A 22,143-nucleotide genomic window follows, 5' to 3' on the forward strand; every position below is an offset into this window, starting at 1 on the left:
ATCAAATACACATAAAGAAATACTTTTACGAACCACATTCTGTGCGCAGCTCAAAATTTAATAATCTTATTAAACAAAATATTCCATTTGAATTACTAAATATTAAAACTACATTAAAATCCCATTTCTATTATAGTTATGCAATCTAATGTAATGCAAATTAAAAATTATGCTCTTTTGACCAGTCAACACTAGCAAATTGTATCTGACAGAATTAGCATATTAATGCGGCTTTTGTTATCAAATATTAAAATTACTTTGGTAGCATATCGAGTTTACACGTGGCGATTGTGTTTTCTGCTGAACAGAAAATAGTTTAAATTTTTTGTTCTATGATTTAGTACAAGGCGTTTGGCAGCACTGCGCGTTTTAATTAAAATTCTATTAAGCTGCCAACACTTAAATAAGTATCTGTCAAATTTATGGCGCATTCAGTTGACCGCAGCATAATTTGTTCATAAAGCAATTTGACAGTTGCACGAAAATATGATCTGAAGGAGCCATTAGTGAAAATCAATAATCATTGAATATAGTTAATTACGTTTTAATTACTTTTATACGAATTTTACTGTAATAAGCTTCTGTAAATATTGAACTATTTTAGTATATGCATTTCGTGAAATAGAAAAAGGCAAAAATAATGTATTCTCACGCATAACTATTGAGGTTCAAAATTCATGAATATCTATTGGCAGACTATGGCAACATTTTGATGGCGCTTTGTATATTGATTGAGCAAACAATATTTGAAATTACGCCCAATTGACCAGAGCAGAGAGCAAAGCCAACGGACCTACAGGCAATTCATAGTTCCAGCTGTTGACAAATAACCTAACACCATTTTATAATTGAATTATAATAGATTATTCAATAATTGAAAATTGTGATCTTAAGCTACGTAACTTTGTTTACGGACACACGAATATCAGCTGATTTTATTTTCTTAAACTCATCAAATCAAAGCATGCAACCTTTTCAAATATTTATGGGAGCCACATAAATTTTAAAATAAATGATGTATAAAAGTAAAAATAAATCGCTGTGATTTAAGCGGATAAAAAAGGTTGAAAACGAAAAGCATATGGATTATTTTATGCTTGATGCAATATTTTTTATAAGGCGCATTAAATCAGGCGCTGCTGCAGCAAGCCCAACGCCAATTGAGCTTTTAAGAGGCACAGGCCCTATCCTGCCACCATACCCTATCTAAGTAGAATGCATTCGCTCCGAGTCGCACTCACAGTTCCAAATTTATAACCACAATAAACCGCAACAAAGGCGACAACAGCAACCATAAATTGCAGCCATGTTCGTTGGTTGTGGCTGTTGTTGTGCCTCCAACATATAAAATGTCATAAAAATATGAAGGAAAAAGAATACGAAACGAAAAGAAAAGTAGAGGAAAATCCACCAGGCATACATGAAATATGAAATGCCAAAAATGCGATCTATGTTCATTGCTCTGGCTGGTCCCCTCCCCCTGTTCCTTCACTCCTGACCCTTTCAAAGTAAGACAATTTTCTGCTCGAAATGCCAAATGAACATATATTATACCCTATACTGAATATTTTGGCGGGCGTACCACCCTTTTAAGAACTAACTTTATATAAATATTTATAAGTAATTTGTCGTGGAAAATTTAAGGATAGTTTTACTAGGAATTTATAATATTAATGCATTTCTATTCGAGGAATTACTATTTTCAAGATAAGCCAAATGCTAGAAGGCATTTTTAACCTTGTAGATAGTGTATTACAATATTTTCAAAAAATAAATGGAGGTAGACCTAACTAGATTTTATATGAGCACAGTATTAAACTTAGTATTAAGATCATTTTTACTCAACAGAATTTAGATTCAATGCTGAAATACTAAAAGTTGACTAGCTGTGTTTTCCCAAATTGTTTGATGCCCGAGCGGAAGATAACCCTGCTCAAGCACTACCCTCAGGGTATGTGCTCTTCGATCAGCTGCAATAAATCAACAGCTGCCTGTTATATTTTCTGACTTGTCTTATTTATACAACGTAGCCGAAAATAAATTTGCACTTGTTGTTGATGGTAAATTAAAATGCACAACAGATTTATATGCACATGAAGATACCCCTCTCCGCACACCAACTTACACCCCGCAAAGTATACAGCAAACAGTTAAGACTCGAGCGCACAGTTTTGCGGGCGCATTGAGATTTTATGAGAGGCTTCCACGTGCAAACTTTTTGCCACCTGGAAAGTTTTTGGTAGAAGGCAGGGACGCTGCCGCTGCCGGCAAAGTTTAGCAAGCGCCGTAATAGGAAAAACAAAGGCAGCCGTAAAACTTGGACTTATCATTAAGGTGAAATATACATGCCCGGGAGGTTGTGATATGTGCGCCCAGAGGTATGCAACATTTTGTTACGGACAACCGGCCCGTGTGGCTAGCCTTTAGACAGGCGTGCCCTCCAGGAGCTGTCACGCAGGTTGGTCTCCGCGTGTGTGTGTGTGGGTGAGTGTGTGTGTGGTTACAGCCACAACACAAAGTGTCAATCAATCACGATGGCAGCGGGAGAGGTAGCGGATGTGGACGAAAGATTGGGTTCCATTTCATTGATGCGTGTTCGGCTGCCGCTCGGTTGCACCAAATCGCCGTAATGTGCGGTGTTTGCTGCACTTAACGAGAAGCCTACCACACGCACACACACACACACACACACACACACACACACACAGACACACACGCACACAACATTTCCCCCCGCCTCTGCTCTTCATTTCTCTTGTCCACAGTGGTCAGTCTGTGCAATTTGTCCATCAATCATACGCCTCGATTTCGCATCTCAAAATTTAATTGACTTTGATTTTGTAAAGTTGACCACTGTTCATGTGTGTGTGTGTGTGTGTGGGTGTGTTTATGTGTGAGTTTGTCTAATTTGCTTCGTTTTGCTGCTGATTGAGTGACAAATGTTTGATGTTTCGTGAAATTGAGTTGATGCTTTTGCTAAGTGCTTCGAGAATCGACTACAAATTGTTCCATAAAATTGCATTTGTCATGCTTTTTATGCCATTTTGTTGTTGTTGTTGTTGTTAATGCTTGGCTGTCAATGCTGTTAAAAGTTTTACTGTACGTATTTGTGTTTGGTTTACATCGATTACCAAACAGAGCAAATACATTTTTAGTCTTTAGCACAAATTGTTTTTCTTTGTACTCGAAAGTTTGACTTTTAAGTTGTGTATATTTGGAGAAGGCGTTTTTAATTTCTACAAAATGAAAACCAATTGTTTATATTTGGCAATTATGAAAATTTAAACAAATTGTACTGTCAACAAACATAAAAGTTTTCAAGTGCTTAGCTTCATTCTATATTAAACAAATACTTTGATAAACGAAATGGAACAATGCCATGTTTACTCCTCACCTCGAATTTAACATTCTTGACAGTTGAAGCTATTATTAAATGACGTGCTTGTAAGTTAAAAATTGTATCTTTATAAATCACAAAAATACGTGCTCCGACATTTACAAATTTTCGACCATGTGAAATAGAAAATAAATGGGATTGAATGTTGAATATTACTATACTCTGCCAGAGAAAAAAAAACATAGAATTAAATAATATTTCTTTTGTTATAAATACGATTTTTTCTAATTAAATAAATATTTAATTTTGTTTATGCATTTTCTTTACTATGTTCCATTTACCTCTATGTCATTCAATATTAACTCTATTTTTTGTTGAATTTTCTATGTTTAAATACATATTTGCTGAAGATACCAACAAAATTCATATAAAAGTTTCTATTAAAAACCGTATGCAGCTATGAATCGCCGTGGTCAGTCGAAAACAAATAAAATACAATAAAATGTTGGTTATATTTGTTTTGGGTAAATGCGCATAAAGTGAATAGAAGTGAGACAAACGCATTCACAGTTGGCTAATAAATGTGTTTTAAAATGGATTTCAAGTTCGCGACAGTGACAAACGGGTAAGAGCACAGAATTAAGCGTATTTATCAGCATGATTATGATAAATAGATTTGCTTTTTGAAATTAGCACCTAAGACAAAGCTGAAACTAAGGCACACATTTTGGCCCCAAGTGAGCTCCAGGGGTTAAGGTATCGGGTTGCCCAAATCCGCGCTGCTTAACGTTAATAAATTATTCATAATTAGCTGCTGACTAAATGCTTAACTAAATCCTTGACTCGGAATCCAACTGTCTGTTTATTTTAGAACGCAGTCACAGTTGGCCAACAACGGGAATGCTGTTTATTTTTGGTTCAACAATATTAAAACTTGGTCATTAGAGAGCGTCGCATTTATTGTGATTTATGTGCGGCATTTGCTGCACGAGCCATGAAAATGGCAATTAACAATTTTTAACAGAAGGCATGTGGAAAGTGGGAAAATGTGCGGTTCGTATTAGATTTAGCAACTGGCACAGAATGCGAGAGCGACGGAAACAGAAGCGAACAAAAGTTTAGAACCCAGTGACTCCCAGCTAAATAAAACAAAGTAGTCACGGAAATCCGGGAAGATAAATATTTATATTGAACAACTCAAGACAGTATATAAATGTTAAAAATCATATTATTAAAAGGTTACTTTTTCAGCTCTTTTAATTTTTGATAATTACGTGCTCGACTCGAAAAATTAGTTATTTAATTGAGCAATATCATTTAAGCAACTGCATTCATCATTAAAACTATTTTACCTAGTCTTTGAATTTACCGCGTTTACACAACAGATAAATAGACAGACGAAAAGACAGATAGAATGCTACGTGTCGTTCCATTAGCGGGTTTCAGGGGTCGTCTTCTAACTGGATATCTTTATTTGCTTTATGTTATATTTTATTACAAAGTCTGAATAGCTGGTACTGAGCTGAACTTAAGTGTTTCGAATGTTACTTGGATTGGAAAAAAAAAATACGTTTAAGAAATATTTTTACCTGACGGTAACCTATTTTTATGCCTAAACGAATAAATAAAGAGCTCACAACAGAAATCAAATTACCGACGGATTTTAGCATTGCCCTATTTTGACAGTGTGTTACGAGTATATTCATACGTATTCGCTCAAAGAAATTGCTGGTGCCCCACGGAACTTCGTCTAGTCGCTGTCTACACACACACTCACACACACACACTCATATACACACATAAAAGTATGTAAAAAGACAGTTAACTGAAGGCAGTTTGAAAGGCAAAAGTCGCTTATTGTGAGGAGATGAGAAACCGTGGCAACAACAAAGATACAACAACAACAACAAGAACAGCAACAGTAAATATTTAACAAATGCAAACAACACAGCCGGACGGACACTTCAGCTCAGGTGTTGTCGCTGAGTCTTGGTCTGCGGGTGAGGCACGTGTATGAATATTTTAGGCAAGCACTGTGTCAACTGGGTGGCAGCATCAAACTGCTGCCTGGGACGCGCGTCTAGACAAACCTGAGTTCGCAACGTTTTTTTGGTAAACTCACAAGAGAAACTCACACACACACACACGCACACAGAGCGATACAGTCATACACACACACAGTCACACATTTAGCACACGCGTTTTGGCAGACAGTCAAAAATTGTTGTGCGTGTTGCTTTTATATATATTAAAATTAACTTTTGCACTGTAGTATAAACACACTTGTTCACAATAATGACTTGTTATTTTTATTATTTGTATACTTACTCAGCAATGCTTTTAGATAACGGCCAGCGCTCCATGGAGGCCTGATATTTCATATTCTCGATTTGCTTCTTTAATGCGTCCCGATCCATGTTTTGTAGAGCACTGGGATCCATGGCGGCTAAAATTTATCCACATACCACCCCTGCAAAGCCAACAGAGAACAACAGTTAGCGAAATGTTACCCGATGCTATAAAAGCTGCAAGGCTGTACTCTAGCTCTCGCTCTCTCTCCCTCTCTCTTACTCTCGCACTCTCCATCAGCCCACCCCCTCAATCAGCCCAGCACGCTTGGCTTTACCCAGTGCTTGTTTGCCAGCTTTGTATTTGTTTATGCGGGGTTGGTTTAGGGGTTGCTGAAGGTTTGTTTTGGTTTGCCGAACACCCTGTATGTTTATGGCCGGTGTCTGGCGTTTACAGCTCAGCTGACGCCTGCGCGCACTGTGCACAACGAATCAATAGAGAGAGCAAGAGAGAGAGAGAGTAAAATAATGAGAGTGACGTTTTAACAGCGCCGCCTGAAAGCATGCTATAAAACGGTTCTTTGTCGTCGCTGTTAAACGGCCCAAAATACATTTGTTTACCTCCGTCTGGCCAGAGAGCAAAATATGCAGCCAAAAATAAAAGGGCGCGGCGCGCTCGAAAACTTAAAAAACGTCAAACCAAAAGCGAAATTCCCAAAAAACAGCTGAGCCAAGCACGCAGCTGCCCCACGCGCTGCCTTTCCCTCACCTCCACCGTCTCTATTTCACTCTCACACCCCATCTTGCTTTCTCCCTCTCTCTCGCGAGCCTGCTTGACCGGCTTTCATGCTGTAATTTATGAAACTTGTGCTTTGTTTATTTAGTGAAGACGGATTTTATTTTCCGATTTTTGTTTTTGTTAGCTCGCCTCGTCATAAATAAAAGCAGCGTGTCACATTTTTTTGGTCCCGAAATTAGGGGATGAGTGCGAAAATTGAATAAAGGCAGTGAGAAAATGCTGCGTGTTGTAGGACAATTAATTTTTGTTAACAGCGAATTGTTTAACTAAGCGTATTTATTGCCGGTTTTTGCAGATAAATTAAATGGCAAAAGACGCCGTCAGTGCAAAGGAAATTTGGGAGAAATGTCGGTAAACAACAAAAAATTTATATAAATATATTAATCAATCTTTGGATATTTAAGCACATTACTAAATATTTGCAGAACAAAATGATTTGCGACGGATAAGTTCTATTAAAGTATTATGAAATAATGTATTAACTCGAAGGCACTCATTTTTATGCTTTTTTCATGCTCACATTATATGACATTGGAAAAAACATTTTTCAATATTTTCTATTTGTTCTACTTTAAATTTTCATACTTCTTGTTATTACAAACAAACATACATGTAAAGCAAAAATAAAAACAAGAAAACAGAAACTTTAAAAGAAAATTAAACTAAACTAGGAGCAAGAATAGAATTACTGTTATTTATAAATTTAATGCTGGTTTTGGCGAGCATTCAATTATTTAATATTTCATTAAAATTATATTTAATACACATTTTTTTAATCAACAAAATAGCCTAGTTGACGGAAATCTTTTAGCATAGTGTAAATATATACAACAAATTATATGAAATAATTTACCAACCTTTTTTATTTTTATTTATTTTATGAAAATCATTTATATAGGTAGTATCTCTTTAAGAACGCTGAACGGTTTTCAAATAATTAAAGCGAGTATATCAAATAAATTAAATAATAAAATATGTTTAGTTATATGAAATAACTTATTTCTTTTTTAAATTTTATTTCGGCCTAATTCTTTCCTACTCTCCAGTTAACGGAACTCTGTTAAGTAGCAGAACACGCACGACTAGCATTAACAGCCGCTGTTGCCCTTAGCGCGGACACAAACCACCATTAACAGAACTGTTAATGATAGCTGTTAGAATCACAATTATCGCATGCGAGAGTATCCCTACGAAATGCCACAAATTTTGATAATATAGACATCGTCAAAACCGAATGACTGTCTCATCATCATGAACTAATACCAAACTCAAATAAAAGAGCCGCAACATAGGAGAGTAGACAATATTGAGGTTGTCGAATGGGCTGAGACCCTTAGTTTCTGCGGGTCTGACAGCGGACAGACAGCTGTAAACCGCAAGCAGAAGGTTGCTACCCAAAATGAGCTCCCAAAAGGTGGGGACCGAACTTCGGCCTTAATCAACAGCATTGCTGTGAGTTGACTTCCTATGTCCAGTGAGCCGAACCATCCCCCGACCGCCAGGCTCGAATTTGACACCAACGACCAAGACTGAAGCGGGGGGCGTGGACAATGATGCACAGCTGTCGCTTTTGTAGGTGTAACTGAAAATACAAAAGGGACGAACCCGGCTAGTTGGCCAGCTTTTCCGTGTACTGCTGCTTCCCTTGGCCAAATGGCCAGCTCCATTCACAATGTATGCACATCATTTTTTGTCGCTTCGCTGGACAGCTGACAGCGGTTGCCGCTCCACAGTGCTATGGAGCTCTTGGGCAAGGATTTTAGGCTTTAAGCCAAGCTGCTGAGCAGCTGTGTTGCCTGCGGGCTGTTGATTTTTTTTGTTTTTTTCTTTATTTCACATTACATCTGCTTTAAGCACTGGCCAAAGTGTTAATGGTGAAATTTGTTGTAAAAGCCCAGATTTAATGTTGGCTTGTGCCTCAACAGCATTTTGCCAGACACCTCGCCCCGCCGACGCCCCCTGTTGCCGTTGTAAAATATGTGTCCTGCCTGCTGTGCTTACGTGCTGACAGCCCTGACCAGCAGCACTAAAAGCTTAAAGTTGGTTTAATTAAAAGTTTTACTGTAGGTTTCCCATTCGCTGCCTGTTACCACATGCCGTCCAGCAGTGTCCTTTTGATGTGTAAAGAAGTCAGCATGTTTCTAGCAAACAGAACAAGCTCTAATTGCCAGAAACTATTTGGGAATTATTGGGCCAAACGAAAAGTTCAGAAAATGCAAAAATTGGTTATAGATAGCAAGTGTCTGACTACATAATTGATGCGAAAAATATTGCGAGATAAATTTGATATGGAAATTTGGAATTCTTCAAGAACTATTTTTCGGTTGTTAATATAAATAAAATAATTACAATTACACAAAATTCACTATGTGCATTTCTGCATTTCGTAATACTTGTACAGATGAAATAAAATAATATAAGCATTTAAATTATATGGGCTGCCTGAGAAGGGCCCGCTTTGGCATTCAGGCATCTCCATATATTTTTATAGCACCCGGTTGCCTACTTTTGTGTTAAGGACATGTATAAGAAGTGGCTGCAATCTAGTTGGACCTCGGCTGAACGCAAGAGAAATCTAAACTAATTGCTTGCAGCAATTGCAGGCGTCTGGTTAGAGACGCCATCAGCTGACATGTGACCCGGAGAATAGGATGCGCCATTAAGCACAGACACAGCAGGAGCCGCAGGAGCTGCAGGAGCCGTGGATGTGGCACAGTGGCTGCAACTGAAAAAGTTGCAAAAATTTATCTTACAGCTTTTGGCGGAGAACATGCAACGGACATAAATCGTTAGCAAAATGTTTTTGGCGGTTACAAGCGGTGGTCCCCTCCTCGGCTTCATTCCCCCTCCAAGCGCCCAAGCCCTATACCACACGGTCTGCAGTTTTCCTAGCCCCCTCCTTAAAAGCGCTTGAGTGTTTCGCGTGTGTGTCAACAGGCGCTCAAGTTTTTGACACCCGCCCCCAGTAACACAATCCAAAGTTCCCTCCTCTAAAAGGCACCCCTTTCCCAGGCTCTTGGCTTCTCGTGCTCTGCAAGCGACAAGGACAACTGGGAAAAGTCAAGTGATTTTCTTTTTTGATTGTTGTTGGTGTCCTGTAGCTGTTGTTGCTGTTATTGTTCCCGCAAGTCCGACTACAAAAACAAATTGTCAACCGGCAGCCGGCTGCTGTCAGCCAGTTAGTCAGCCATAGAAATCAAGCATATATTTGTTATATACATATATATAAAAATATATATATATATGGTATTTATGCACTCTAGTGTGCAGACGAGTCTGGCTTAGGAAAAATGTATATATTTTATTTATTATCAAGTACCGAGTGTATTTCAAACATTTTCCCAGCACTTGAAAATAACTTTGTGCCTGGACACAATTTTCAGCATCATCTTGTGGTTTCATTTTATTTTCTCATCTTTTTGTGCAGCCCAAAGGCGTCGTCTAAAATTGTTAATATAAGTGGCATTAGCCAAAATGTGTCCAACTGGGGCCGCTTCTGAATCATATAGAAGAAAAATAAAATGGCTTTGAGCCACAATTTTGGCTTGTTAGCTTAAGTATAAATGCGATAATATTCTTTCATTTTATTTTGTGTAAGGACTTTGATGAGGCTCTCAAAGTTGGCCGCAAGCTGCCTGTCAATTTCATAAATGCCAGGTATTGTATGGAAATTGCCAGCTTATGGCTATTCAACTTAAAATATGCCTCTGGCAAAGAATTACAAAGCGAAGTGAGAAGTAAAGCAAGAAACAGAGCTACAAAAAATTCAATAAAAATAGGTTTAAAGTGCGTAAAGAAATCAATCAAGATGCAGTCAGAAAAATAGCAAAAAAAAAAAATAGGCAAAATAAATAGTGAAAACTGAATAATGAATGAAAAGCTTAACTAGAAAAAAAAAGAAAAGATTAAAGCTTTTTGCGATTTTCTCAGTTGGCGAAACGAGAAGAGAAAAGCGAATTAAGAACCGAAGCTAATGCCTAGCGACAAGTTAAGACTTAAACAAGGTCAGGCGCCAATTGAGAGGCAAAAATCAAAAGGAGATTTGTCGATCACAGCAAGAAGCAGGAGATTAAATGCTTGTTAAACTCTCTTCAGAAGGTGGAAAAGAGTATAAGTATAAGTTCTGTGCAATGTCAGTATAATGTTATATATCCTACAGTTGTAGAGTACCAATAGTTTGCAGACAGATTAAGTCTTCCTCTTAAGTTCGACATTTTTAACGTTCATTTGGATTGCAGTTTAAGAACGAACTACATAATGAGCAAAAAGTCTTTTTAATTAATTATATGCTGTTATCACACTGCGAACACGGTATCGTGCAGTCGGCTGAATTCGACTGCAACGTCGTAACTTGCTCTTTGCCTCAACTTGCTTGAGCTGTAAACACTTGTTTCTGACCTAACATTAATATAAGAATTAATTAAGGAAATAATAATAAATGAACACAAAAAATAATGCAATAAAAAAATGTATATGAATAATAACAAAAATAATCGCTTGGATACAAAATTTCGCTTAAATCAGCTGAATATTATTTTTAAATAAAAAATAATAATAGTCAAAATTTGAGAAGTACGAGTCAGGGTGGAACCGTAGGTTTATCATTCATTCCATAAAAAGAAATAGGTGCCAAAGATTGGTAAAAACAATCTCAAAGAGCTTAAATAATTCGAATTAATAATTTCAGATACGCTTTAGCACAAGAAAACTTCGTAAACACAAAAAAAAAAAAGTTGAAAGCATCTTGAATTGAAATTTAGCAAAAAGCGACTATTTTCGTTTGAATCGTCACGTACTAGTTTTGAAAACAATTCCACATTGTGCAACAAATGTTTATAGAGTCATTAACAAAATTTCATTCCGAATACTCGGCTACCTTTGGCGGCACTTCAGAGCTGAGTTGCACGCCTCGACGACGACAATTTGCAGAAAACTTTCAACTCGAAAACTTTGGAAACCAACAAAAGCCAGCGAACCACAAAATGCAGCTGCAACAATGTGCAGCAGTCAAGTGTTTCAGGCCACACTCGCAGCATCAATTTGCGGAGCTAAATAATTTAAGCACAAAATACGTTCGCGATTTGCCATTAGCGTGTGCGGGCGACTTGGTACATTAGTTGCCGGATCCGTGGTCGGTTAACCGGACTTATTAGCGTGCCCCGTCAGCCGCAAAATGTGTTAAATTATGGCCCGCAAACAATGCAAACAAAGTCGCTTATGCAACGCCCACAAAGTCCACAGCAGTTCCTGCGGCACGCTCCAAGCGGCGTATACGTGATTTATACCTTGGCCATGTGTTGCCTAATATCGAATTAATTTTTAACAGCCTACACAGCATAAGCACTCGGGTCCTATGCATTCATTTAATAAATATTCTATTGTGAAAATAGCCTAAAGGCATTAGCTAACAAGCTTCATACTGTGCATGCATTGTTTGCAATTAACCATGAAGGGCATGAATTCATAAAAAATGTATATTAATGATTGTATGAGCTATTTAATTGAAGCGGCACTCTTAACTAAGGTAAACAGAGAGGAAAACTGTTTAATTATTTGAAAATCAGCAATATAATGCTAAGTAAAAGCACAAATGTTATTCTTATTATCTATGATTCGTCTATATAAATAACAATGAAGCTAGAATACGAGTTTAAAGAAACAACGGAGGATAACTGTGGAGTATTGTCATAAGTCATCAAGCTACATATAAATATATTTTACCAAAATGATCCTAAGCTAGGAAATGTTTTCTTTTATACTTGTTTGATATTTGAAGATTTGTCTCGAGCCAAGTCACCCTGGAGAACAATGCTTACAGAACGTTTTATCCATTTCATTCAAAATAGAAGACAACTACTTGAAATTGTTATAAATTAATAACTAAAACTAATTTAAGTCAATTTGCTTCACTACAAAAACTAATAAGTTAACATAAATCCTATTAAATATTGAGGACCTATAAAAATTGCATATACTAGTTTGTGCCCTTTGCCAGGGTATTTCATTATTCGAGCAAGTAAATTTACTTGTTATGGGAATGAGGTGCACAGTGAGCGCAAAACTTTGTGTAAGTTATGGCATTTAAAGAAGTTTGCCAAGTTTGTCTGGCGAATCGCATAAATCAAACGATCCACGGCGAGCCCAATGGCTATTAAATTTACGACCTGACCTAACCAGTGGCCGCATGTAGGAGGAGTCCCAATCAGCCGGAGATGAAAGATGGAAGATGGAACCATTTTGCAACCGTTTTATTGCGCCGCACTTTGTTTATCTGTTTGTCGTCTGTTTGCCGACAATGGCAAACAGTTGATGGCAGGACCAGCAAAAAGTGGGGCTACAAAAAATGCAATTAAGCGCGTTTCATGTGACACTTCAGTAGCTTCTCTCTTTCTATTCTCTCTCTTTCTCTCTGTCTGTACACACTGTACACTGGGGTCCATTTGTTGACTCGCCCGGAGACTATCGGGATATTGCATAATCGTAGCATGAGTGTCGCGTGCTGCAGGTGATGGGATATTGAACGAATCGGGGACCGTACCACATTGGCAGATAGATTGCTCGACAGAAAAAATACGATAATAATAGTTATCTGGCCCTGTGGGGGCAACAGGAGCTAGAGGAGAACAAGACCAGCATTGGTGTACTAGAGGCCGGAACAAAGACATAAAAAGAGCACATCAATTTATGTGTTCAAGTTTCAACGAATGGAATAAGGACAATAAAAAAATACGGCTGACAGTTGCATTAAATCGTTGAAGACAGATATCGCAAACAAAAGAAGAGCTAACAATTATATACATAGATATAGGTAAAGGAAATATTTTACTGAGTATATAACAGAACACTACTTAGAATAAATTTAGCAAAGTTTTTAAAGTGAAAGGAGTGCATAAATAAGCTTAGCGAGAGCCAAAAATAGGTAGGGATGAACATAGAAAAAATGCGAAACATTCAAGGCAGATAGCACGCAGATTTTGCGACGAGAGCAGACAACGAGGGACACTGACGAGAGACAATGACGAAAGACAATGGCGAGAGATAAAAACGGGAAAAATTCACGAGAAAACAAGGAAGTAAGAATCAATTATGAGTAACAAAGACGAGAGACAGCCATGCATGATAGCAACTAGAGCCTAAAATGGGAAACAATAGCGGAAGGCAGCCAATGCAACAGCCAAGCAATAAGAAGCTGAAAGATTATAATGAGAATTGGCAGCAGCGAGAAGCTGTATCAGGAAGTGGCGGGAAGTCAGACGAAGTAGCGAGAGGGCCATGCCTGTAATTGAAGAAAGTAACGGCAGGCAAGTGAAGCGAGAGGCAGAAACTAGATATAGTCACAGGAACTATTCAAATGAATTGATACAGAAAACCAAATTAAAAATATGACCTACAAATTATATAAAAACTAGTTAAAATCAAAAGGAAAGATCTTACAAATAAATAATCCAACGACTCTCGAGTGGACAAAAACCTTTAAAAATATAAGATAAGGAGCTTGCCCTGAAAATGTGTCATAAAGTTTGCTCGCTTTTATCCTGCAAATGACGTGTACTTAAATTCTAAGCGACTCAACTAAGAACACAGAGATGTACAACTAAACAGCAGAGCGCCGACAAGTGTCACAGGGGAAGGCACCTCAAAAACTTGAGAGCAAAATTAAATGTAAGCACTGACACAAAAACCCAGCCATTAAATTTGCATTAAAATATTCAATTTAGAGAGCACACACACACACACACACACACACACAGAACGTGGGGACACTTTGTAAAAGATGTGGTAGATGCTTCTATGGCTGTGGCTATGGCTCTGGCTAGTGCTCCTTGCGGAGTGCATCAAAGGAAGTGGGCGACTTTTATGAGAAGATGACGATGACACATCCAGCTGCTCAGCTAGCTGTTTCTCTCTGTCTCTCTGCCTCTCTCCCTCTCTCTCTCTCTCTCTCTCTCTCTCTCTCTCTCTCTTTCTGTCTCTTTCTTCTGGTCTAGCTCTCCTTTTCTATCTGTAGCATTCAGTTTGTGGCGCCTTCTTTTCTGCTTTAATTATTTGTAGCATGCAAAGTTAAGCCCCAGCAGACACACAGACACTCACACACACACACACACACTCACACTCACACATACATTGGGCAAGGTATTAAGTTGTAAATATGTAGAAAGCACTGTAACTCAGAGATGCCAGCTGCCGCATTATTCGGGCCGCGTTGCATCTCTATGGGTGTGTGTGCGTATGTCAAAAATGAATTACATTGAAGTCAGCAGCTGTGAGTGTGCGTGTTGTGCGTGCATGTGCGTCTGTGTTTGTGTGTGGCTGTGTTGAGTGTGCGTGTCTGCATATTTAAGAGCGCCGCAAAGTATGCAGCAAAGTTTAACAGCTGCATGGCTGCTGTTGCTGCTGATGCTTGCTTTACGGATTTACTTATGTTGTTCTTGCCAGCACACAGCCACAGCCATACGGAGCCTCACACACGCACACACAAACACAAACAGAGACTCACACAAATACGTGCACTGAGCTCGCAGACAGCCATTTAGTTAGTGGCTGCTGTCGAGTGCTTAGTTTTAAATCCGATACAATTTACTTTAAGCAAGAGCCATAAATTCGCCATATCAGAGCACAGCATACACTCGCTAGCACACACACACAACCACACACACACACACACACACACACACATAAACACACGTACACTCTCTTAGGTCAGACTTTGATTACAGTTGAGATATAGTTTTTCGTGCGTTTTTAATTGAGTGTCACTGGGTACGAGTATTTATGTGAGACTGTCCTTATGGGTATACTTAAAAGCTTAGTCGGCTTAGTTTGCAGCACATGGCGCAAGGACCAACTTTGTTAGCCTCTTGAACAAATGCTAATATATTTTATTAAAATGTTATCTACATAGAGCCTTAAAGTTTGCTCTCCGAAATAAGAGGCAACGAAAATGCATCAGATTTCGCTTGGGGTATGTGTGCACAAGGTATTGTATTTCGAGAAAATGCAAAATGAATATATATTGATTTTTCTGCACTTGCGAATATTTTATAACCAGAAACAGTTGACATTTCCATGCCAAAAACAATTTTAAATTTATTTGTTTTGGCTATAAAACAAGAAAAGTTTATGTTTGTCAATTGAATACCTTTGTCTTGGACTTGTCTTGTGAATTAAAAAAGCAGATTAAATTCATTCTTATTGCTTTTCTGTGTTCAAATAAATTAAACATTATCGTTGTAGAATAAACTTCCTGTCTTTATATTTTAAATGTATTATAAGGGTATTAAATCTTCGACGTGCCGAAGGCATTCTTTTTCGTTTTAATAATAAACGCTATCGAAAAAAACCAACTTTGCAATGCTTATGCAATTTGTTATGATCTGAGCGAAATATTTAACAATACCATAGCATTTATTAAACACGCCGCAAACGCATTAGTGGAAGACGCAGTGCTTTGACCCTCTCCCACCCTACCCCCTGACCACTTGCCGCACAATCAACGAATACGTAGGAGAGCATTAGGATTGACCACTGCAAATACTCGCATCACTTATCGCAATTTGCAGTTGCCCTCCACGCACAATCAATCTGAATCGGAATCAGGATGTGAATCGGTGTCCGAGTGGGATAAACAGCTGTCACAGCTGCTGCCCGCCACGCCCAATCACTTAGCGCCCTCCGCCCGCACGCCCGCATCCATTTAGCGCACTTGTTGCAAACGCAGCGACGTTTAATCAAATCAAATATTTTTTGTTGACTTTCCGTTGCTTTTACACATGTTACAAATGTTCGAACTATTTGCAAATCCCCGACCATACTTCATGCGCTTCGAAGCCGCACTTTGCAGTCTCTGCAGCCAAATGGCTGGGGAAATCCGCTCGCACACTTTGCCCTTGATCTATGCAAATCCATTGTGACAGCTAGGGAAGAGCCAAGAGCTGAGCCAGACAAAAAAAAATGACTCTAATTGAATTTAGTTTACGGCAGTTTTTTTTTGTTTGGTCCTTGACCAGGCTGCGATTTTGTGCTTCGCTTGCGAGCAAACACATAATTGAGGCACGAAAAGCGCAACGCACTATCAGGGGGGTGTGCCTGGGCAGGGGTGATGGGCGGAGGGGGAGAGGTGTGGGAGGGCGCGCCCGACATTGATATACATTCTGCCAAGGAATGCAATGCGAGCGAAAACGTTGCCGTTGCAGAAAAGCATCCATAGAAATGCCGAGTTGCATCATTCCAGCACGAGGCGAGGCAAGCCAAAATGGGCGCGGGATGAGACGCTGGGGGCAGCTGTCGCCTTTTGTCTGACGTTTGGTTAAGGGGCAGCGGCAAATTGGTGTCGGTTTGGGCTGCTCTCGCCCTCTCTCCCTCCTTCCTCTCTGTCTATAAATGACGGCGTAAATAATTGAATAAGCGATCAATAGGTGAACAAGTTCCAAGGCCCCCGAAATTCATTTCGTGAATGCGACGGTGGCCACAAAACTCGCCAAAAGCTCGAAAAACTCGCAAAAACGGTTTAATTGAATTAGCTGTGGCCCGAGTGCAGGTCAATAGCGACGCCCGCTATTCACTTGATTCATGCTTCGTTTAGGCCCTGGCTGAAACTCTCTTCAGTTTGTGCAATTGTTTGTTGTTGTGCGTGGTAGCCGCTGCAAAAAGGTTGCCACGATAATTGCTTTTTGGTCAAGTGGCGAAAGTCGGGTGCTCTGTTCGTTATGAGAATGGATTTTTCTTTTTATGCAACGTTTGTTAACAACAGTTTTCGTGCAAAAGCCAAGAAATCTTTTTGAGCCCAACAAAGTGCTCTAGATATTTTATTTCCTTAGGTCCGTTCATCATTTCTTTAATTTAAAATAAAAAAATTTTTTTATTGCAAATATAAGTGTATTATATTTCTTTTAATCTATTTTTTTTTTTTGTTTATGCCCAAAGTTCGTTTTAAAAATTCCTAATTCCCGATGAAACTAACTGGTTTAAGAAATAATATAAAAGCAATGACAACATGAGAAGAAAGATATAAAAATAAATAATCCTATATATTTAGGGAAGAATTACTAAAAAGTTCCTTGGTTAAAGTTTTTGTCATTTGCTGCATAAGAATAACTTTCTGGCAACGTTGTTTTTCAGCAAATTGTTTAAATATTCTTCAGCTCATTCCGTTTGACAAGCTATATATCAAATTCCTATTGTTTTAAGCATGCCCCATACATAACGCTAAGTTTACGCCCATCAAAACAAATCATCCATTACCCAACGAAATTATTGCACCCATTTGCAGCTCAATTTATTACCCCAATTCACGAAAAGAACAAAAGCATACTCTTCTCCGACCCCGCAGTCCACGTCAATTGGCAAGTGAAGCCACAAGATTAATTACCTCAAAGGCAGAACAGAAAACCGCAAGTAACAAGTAAATTTAAGAGCAATTACGAAACTTTCCCTTAGCTGGCAACTTTTAAAGCGCCACCTGAACCTATATATACATAAATATATATTTCAGCACCCCAACTTGTGCGTTCTCACTATCTCTCATGCAATGAAATTTAATTTACTTCGATAGCATTTCAAAATCCAATCAAATCGAAACCGGCATCAATTTTTCATGGCGCAAAAACGCTGTAAAAGCAAACTGAAATACCAATGAAAAATTATGAGCCATGTGGCAACTCTGGCAACAGCAACAACAACAACAACAGCAACTATAACAACAAAACTGTCGACAATAACAATAACAAACAAAGTTGAGGCAAACCCTTTGGCACTGCAATCGACCAGGACGATCCAATAGCCAAGTGGCCATTGATGCGTTAAATAAAAACTTCAACTAAATATTTCCCAAAGCAAAAACAAGCGAATTTCCAAGCAGGCAGCAGGCGATGACCCAAAGTGATGCAAAGTTTCCACAAGAACAAAAAATCGGAAGACAACAAAATGGGCGATGCAGGCGGTGCGGGGGTGCTTTAAGCAATGTTGGCCAAGTAAAAGCCAACTGCTAACCAGTGGAAAAATAATCTAAAGTCGCAAGCCAACGACTTGACAATGCCCTAAGTTATGTCTAGGGTTAAAGGCTAAAGACGAAGCTAAGTGGAATCAGATCGCCAAAGTTAAATTCTAAGGATTGGCTTAATGTATCAAATGTAAAATGTATCTAAGTGTTTTGGGATAATGTATCTCTTCTTTACTTATTTAAGCCGGGTAAATAAAATTTGTCATATTTGAAATCGTGTACAAGCTACTACTAAACTAAAAATCTTGTAGAAATTTATTGATGATTTCTACAGCTTCTAAATACCAGTTTGTAGATATACTCATAAATTATGTTCAAGCAGTAGATCATTCTAATAAATAATAAGTAATATATTTTAAAGTAATATATATTTTACTGTATACATTAGAAGATAATGATGTTTTTGCCTTACGAGGTTTAAATTGGGACCCTAATCTTCGGTTGCCGTCCTACTCCAGCAGACTGCTTCTTCTCAACCTTCCGTCGTTAATCAACCGTAGGACAATTCTCGGTGTTGTCCTTCTACATAAGTTGATTATTGGCGACATTGATTCTCCTTTTCTGCTAGGGCGTCTTCAATTCTCTGTTCCGGCTAGACCAACCAGAAATTATCGCCCCTTATTACTATCTACGTGCACAACTGATTACGCTATGCACAATTCTTTTCGCGTGCTATGTAAAAATTATAATAGTTTGCATCACGTTTTCTCTACCGAACTGTCTCTACCCCTAATAAAATCGTTGCTTTCAGGATACCTTCGGGAAGTCGCTGACCATTCCCAGCTATGAGCAGGGGCATAGCTAGCCGGACAGGCTGAAAAATTTTCCCCCACCGTGTCGGTGATTTCCCAATACTTTTCTCTTTGTCCTATCCACTTAACACTCTTTATCTAACTTACATTGCTTTACTTTATTAACAATTTTCTTACTTTCTTTTTTCCTATTTATTGTATTTTCTTTATTAATTTAGCAAATTAAGATTATTTTTAATTTCACTTGAGATCACTTTTTTCCTACTTACAACCTTCTGCTTAGATGTAGGCTCTAATAGCGTCACTGACAAAATTAGCTGTGAAAAGGGGCACAGCTGGCCGGACTGGCAAATAAAACACCTCCATCGGTCGGTGATGCTATTTAGAAAATTGTATCCTTTAACTAGGCTTTTAGAATATACTTATATTGTACAACCTTTTGAATAATGAGGAAGACACTCGTTTTGTCGACCATTAATAAATAAATAAATAAATAAATAAATAAAGAGCTTTACAGAGAACCAGATGTTATGGTAACACAGACAAGCCTAACATCTATTCCCTTCTTGTAAGATTTTACTCACGTTCGAAGTGAACTTAATAAACTTCAAAGAATGCTAATCAAGAAACCAAAATGGTGTAAACAGACTTCAAGCAAAGATTGAAATCAAGTCTCATCACACCCTCGAGAAAGGAATGTTATCATTGTTTTATCAATGGAATTTCGCATTCGCTTTTGAAGAGCTCACAATTTTTTGTAAAGACTTAATGAATTTTTTAAAAACGGCTCTTACTAAATTAAAAAAAAAAAAGCCTTACCTTAATAAGTTTGCCTAAGAACAAAATGGCAGAATATGCCAACCCGCATAACCCTAACTCGAGGGTATCAATTGAAGCTACAACAAACAAGCATTTGTCGTGCCGCCTCCTGCTTTGCACTTGCCTCACATTGCAGCCTCCTGTCTCCTGTAGCATCCGCTGCTGCTCGCTTGCCCCCTCATCGCGTTTCCGCCGTCCCACCGTCCCGCTCCGGCATCCGTTTTACGGGCTCGGCCCAGACACGTACACAAACATTTCATGGTTCAATAAATTTGCTGCCGAACGTACCGGAAACTTTGCGAAAAATACATTGGGAAAATGCTCGTTGCAATGTAAAAGGCAAAGAAATTATCTGTAGCCGGTAGCTGGTAGCTGGTTGCTGCCACGCCTCCAATACTATGCCACCTGCCCATGGAAGCTTTGTGGATGTGCTACATACGCGCTCTTATAATTTTGCTGGTCGGAAAAACTTTTATAGTTCAGTTTTTTCTGCATTCGCAGATGTCTTTTTATGCTTGCTTTCCTGCCACGCCCACTGATTATATTTTGGCCTAGTTTTGGGCGTGCAGGTGTTAAATTATGCATCGCCCTGCCTTTCGTAACTTCAGCAACGGCACCAGCGATAATTGTTGCCGTTGTTGCCGTTCTTGTTGTTGTTGTTGTTGTTGTTGTGACAACTGTTGTTGCCCTTTTAATATGTTGCACAAATAGCAATTAAAAGTGCAGGCAAAAAAAGTGAAATAAAAAACCAAATGGATTTAAACGAGCATAATTTATAGTTTTAATTAGACGAAGCAGCTCCCCGGATTTTTTTGCCGACTCATATATAATTTGCGCTTGCCCACGTTATCTCTGGGGTATTTATTTAGTTGAAAAAAAAATAAAATAAATTACTCTTTGAAAGGACTTAAATAAATGGCTTTTAATAAATTTTAAATGGCTTAGCACATATATTAAAAAGTTCCCAGTGATGAACTGAGTCGATCTAGCTAGTTCTTAAAATCCTTTATATTATATTTTGGATCTCTCTAGCTCAATGGTTCGTATCTAATTAGAACTAATGAAAACTAAGAAATAATTACACTTATCTTATTTAATCATTTCCTAATTCAACTTATGATATATATAATAAAAATAAGATATTCAAATAGTTAGATAACCGACTCAAGGTTCTAACTAAATATTCAAAACTCGAAAGAAAATGCAAAGGTCGCCAAATTAAGCATTATATAAAATATAAATTTTCCTTAATATACTTATTAATAAATTCATAAATATTTTTAAGTCGTACACAACGTCCCAATATGAAATGCCTTGTATTATATTTAAAAAATACAGAAATACAGTATAATAATTGGTTGATAATTGATAATAAATTGTATTGAGTACCAGTACACATTTTTATTTACGAAAAACTTTCACCATCGAAATTTGCACTTTGCACTTGTCAAATATGATCGTATCGGACCATTAAATACAATTGCATTACTGCAGTGTATTTTAGTTCGAAAAGACTTCTCAGCGTAAACTATAGAATTTTCAGCAAAAATATAATTTGCCAAAGGACTTGCTTGTAAAATTTAATTTATCAAACTTCCACGCCGTTGCACAGCCAGCAAACACAGACACACACACACACACACACACATACATACACACTGTTACCGACACCGCAGAAAGAGACACCACACGGAAACCGGAAGTAGAGCGCAAATTTTGTGAATGCACTTCCGCTTAGTGGCCTGCGGATTCGACTGTGTGTGCGTGCGTGTGTCTATGTGTCTGTGTGTGGTACACGGTTGTCGTGCGCCCACAAATTTGTTGCCAGATACTTATGTGTGCACGGCACGGGCTTTTGTTATTTATAATGCAACTGGCGCAATGAAATGCGAAGTGAACTATACCAAAAATTTATTGAATAGCAGAATTTATGTGCTGCACACATCACACAATTACATCCTGTGCATTTTGTAGCATACATTCGAGCTCTCCATGCACATAAATAAAAGCATAAGTTAATCAACAAAATTAAATAAATGACGCATGGTTGGCATTAAATATTATCAGCCCAAATAAACTCAATTGTATTAAATTTACAATTTGGACTATTGTACGTTAGATTGATTTCTATTTACAGTTCAGTTCCGTTT

The 22,143-nt window shown here is 38.1% G+C and overlaps 1 protein-coding gene across 1 annotated transcript in view; it reads right to left on the reverse strand.

The window, feature by feature from the left end:
* Ggamma30A (guanine nucleotide-binding protein subunit gamma-e) overlaps positions 1-22,143 on the reverse strand; it is a 49,185-nt gene that overhangs the window by 21,856 nt on the left and 5,186 nt on the right. Inside the window, 1 exon segment of the mRNA XM_002051076.4 lies at positions 5,666-5,807. Coding sequence (XP_002051112.2) covers positions 5,666-5,778 — 113 coding nt within the window. The 5' untranslated portion in view covers positions 5,779-5,807.

Source organism: Drosophila virilis, chromosome 4 (genome assembly GCF_030788295.1).
Source record: "Drosophila virilis strain 15010-1051.87 chromosome 4, Dvir_AGI_RSII-ME, whole genome shotgun sequence".
Taxonomy (NCBI): Eukaryota; Metazoa; Arthropoda; class Insecta; order Diptera; family Drosophilidae; genus Drosophila; species Drosophila virilis.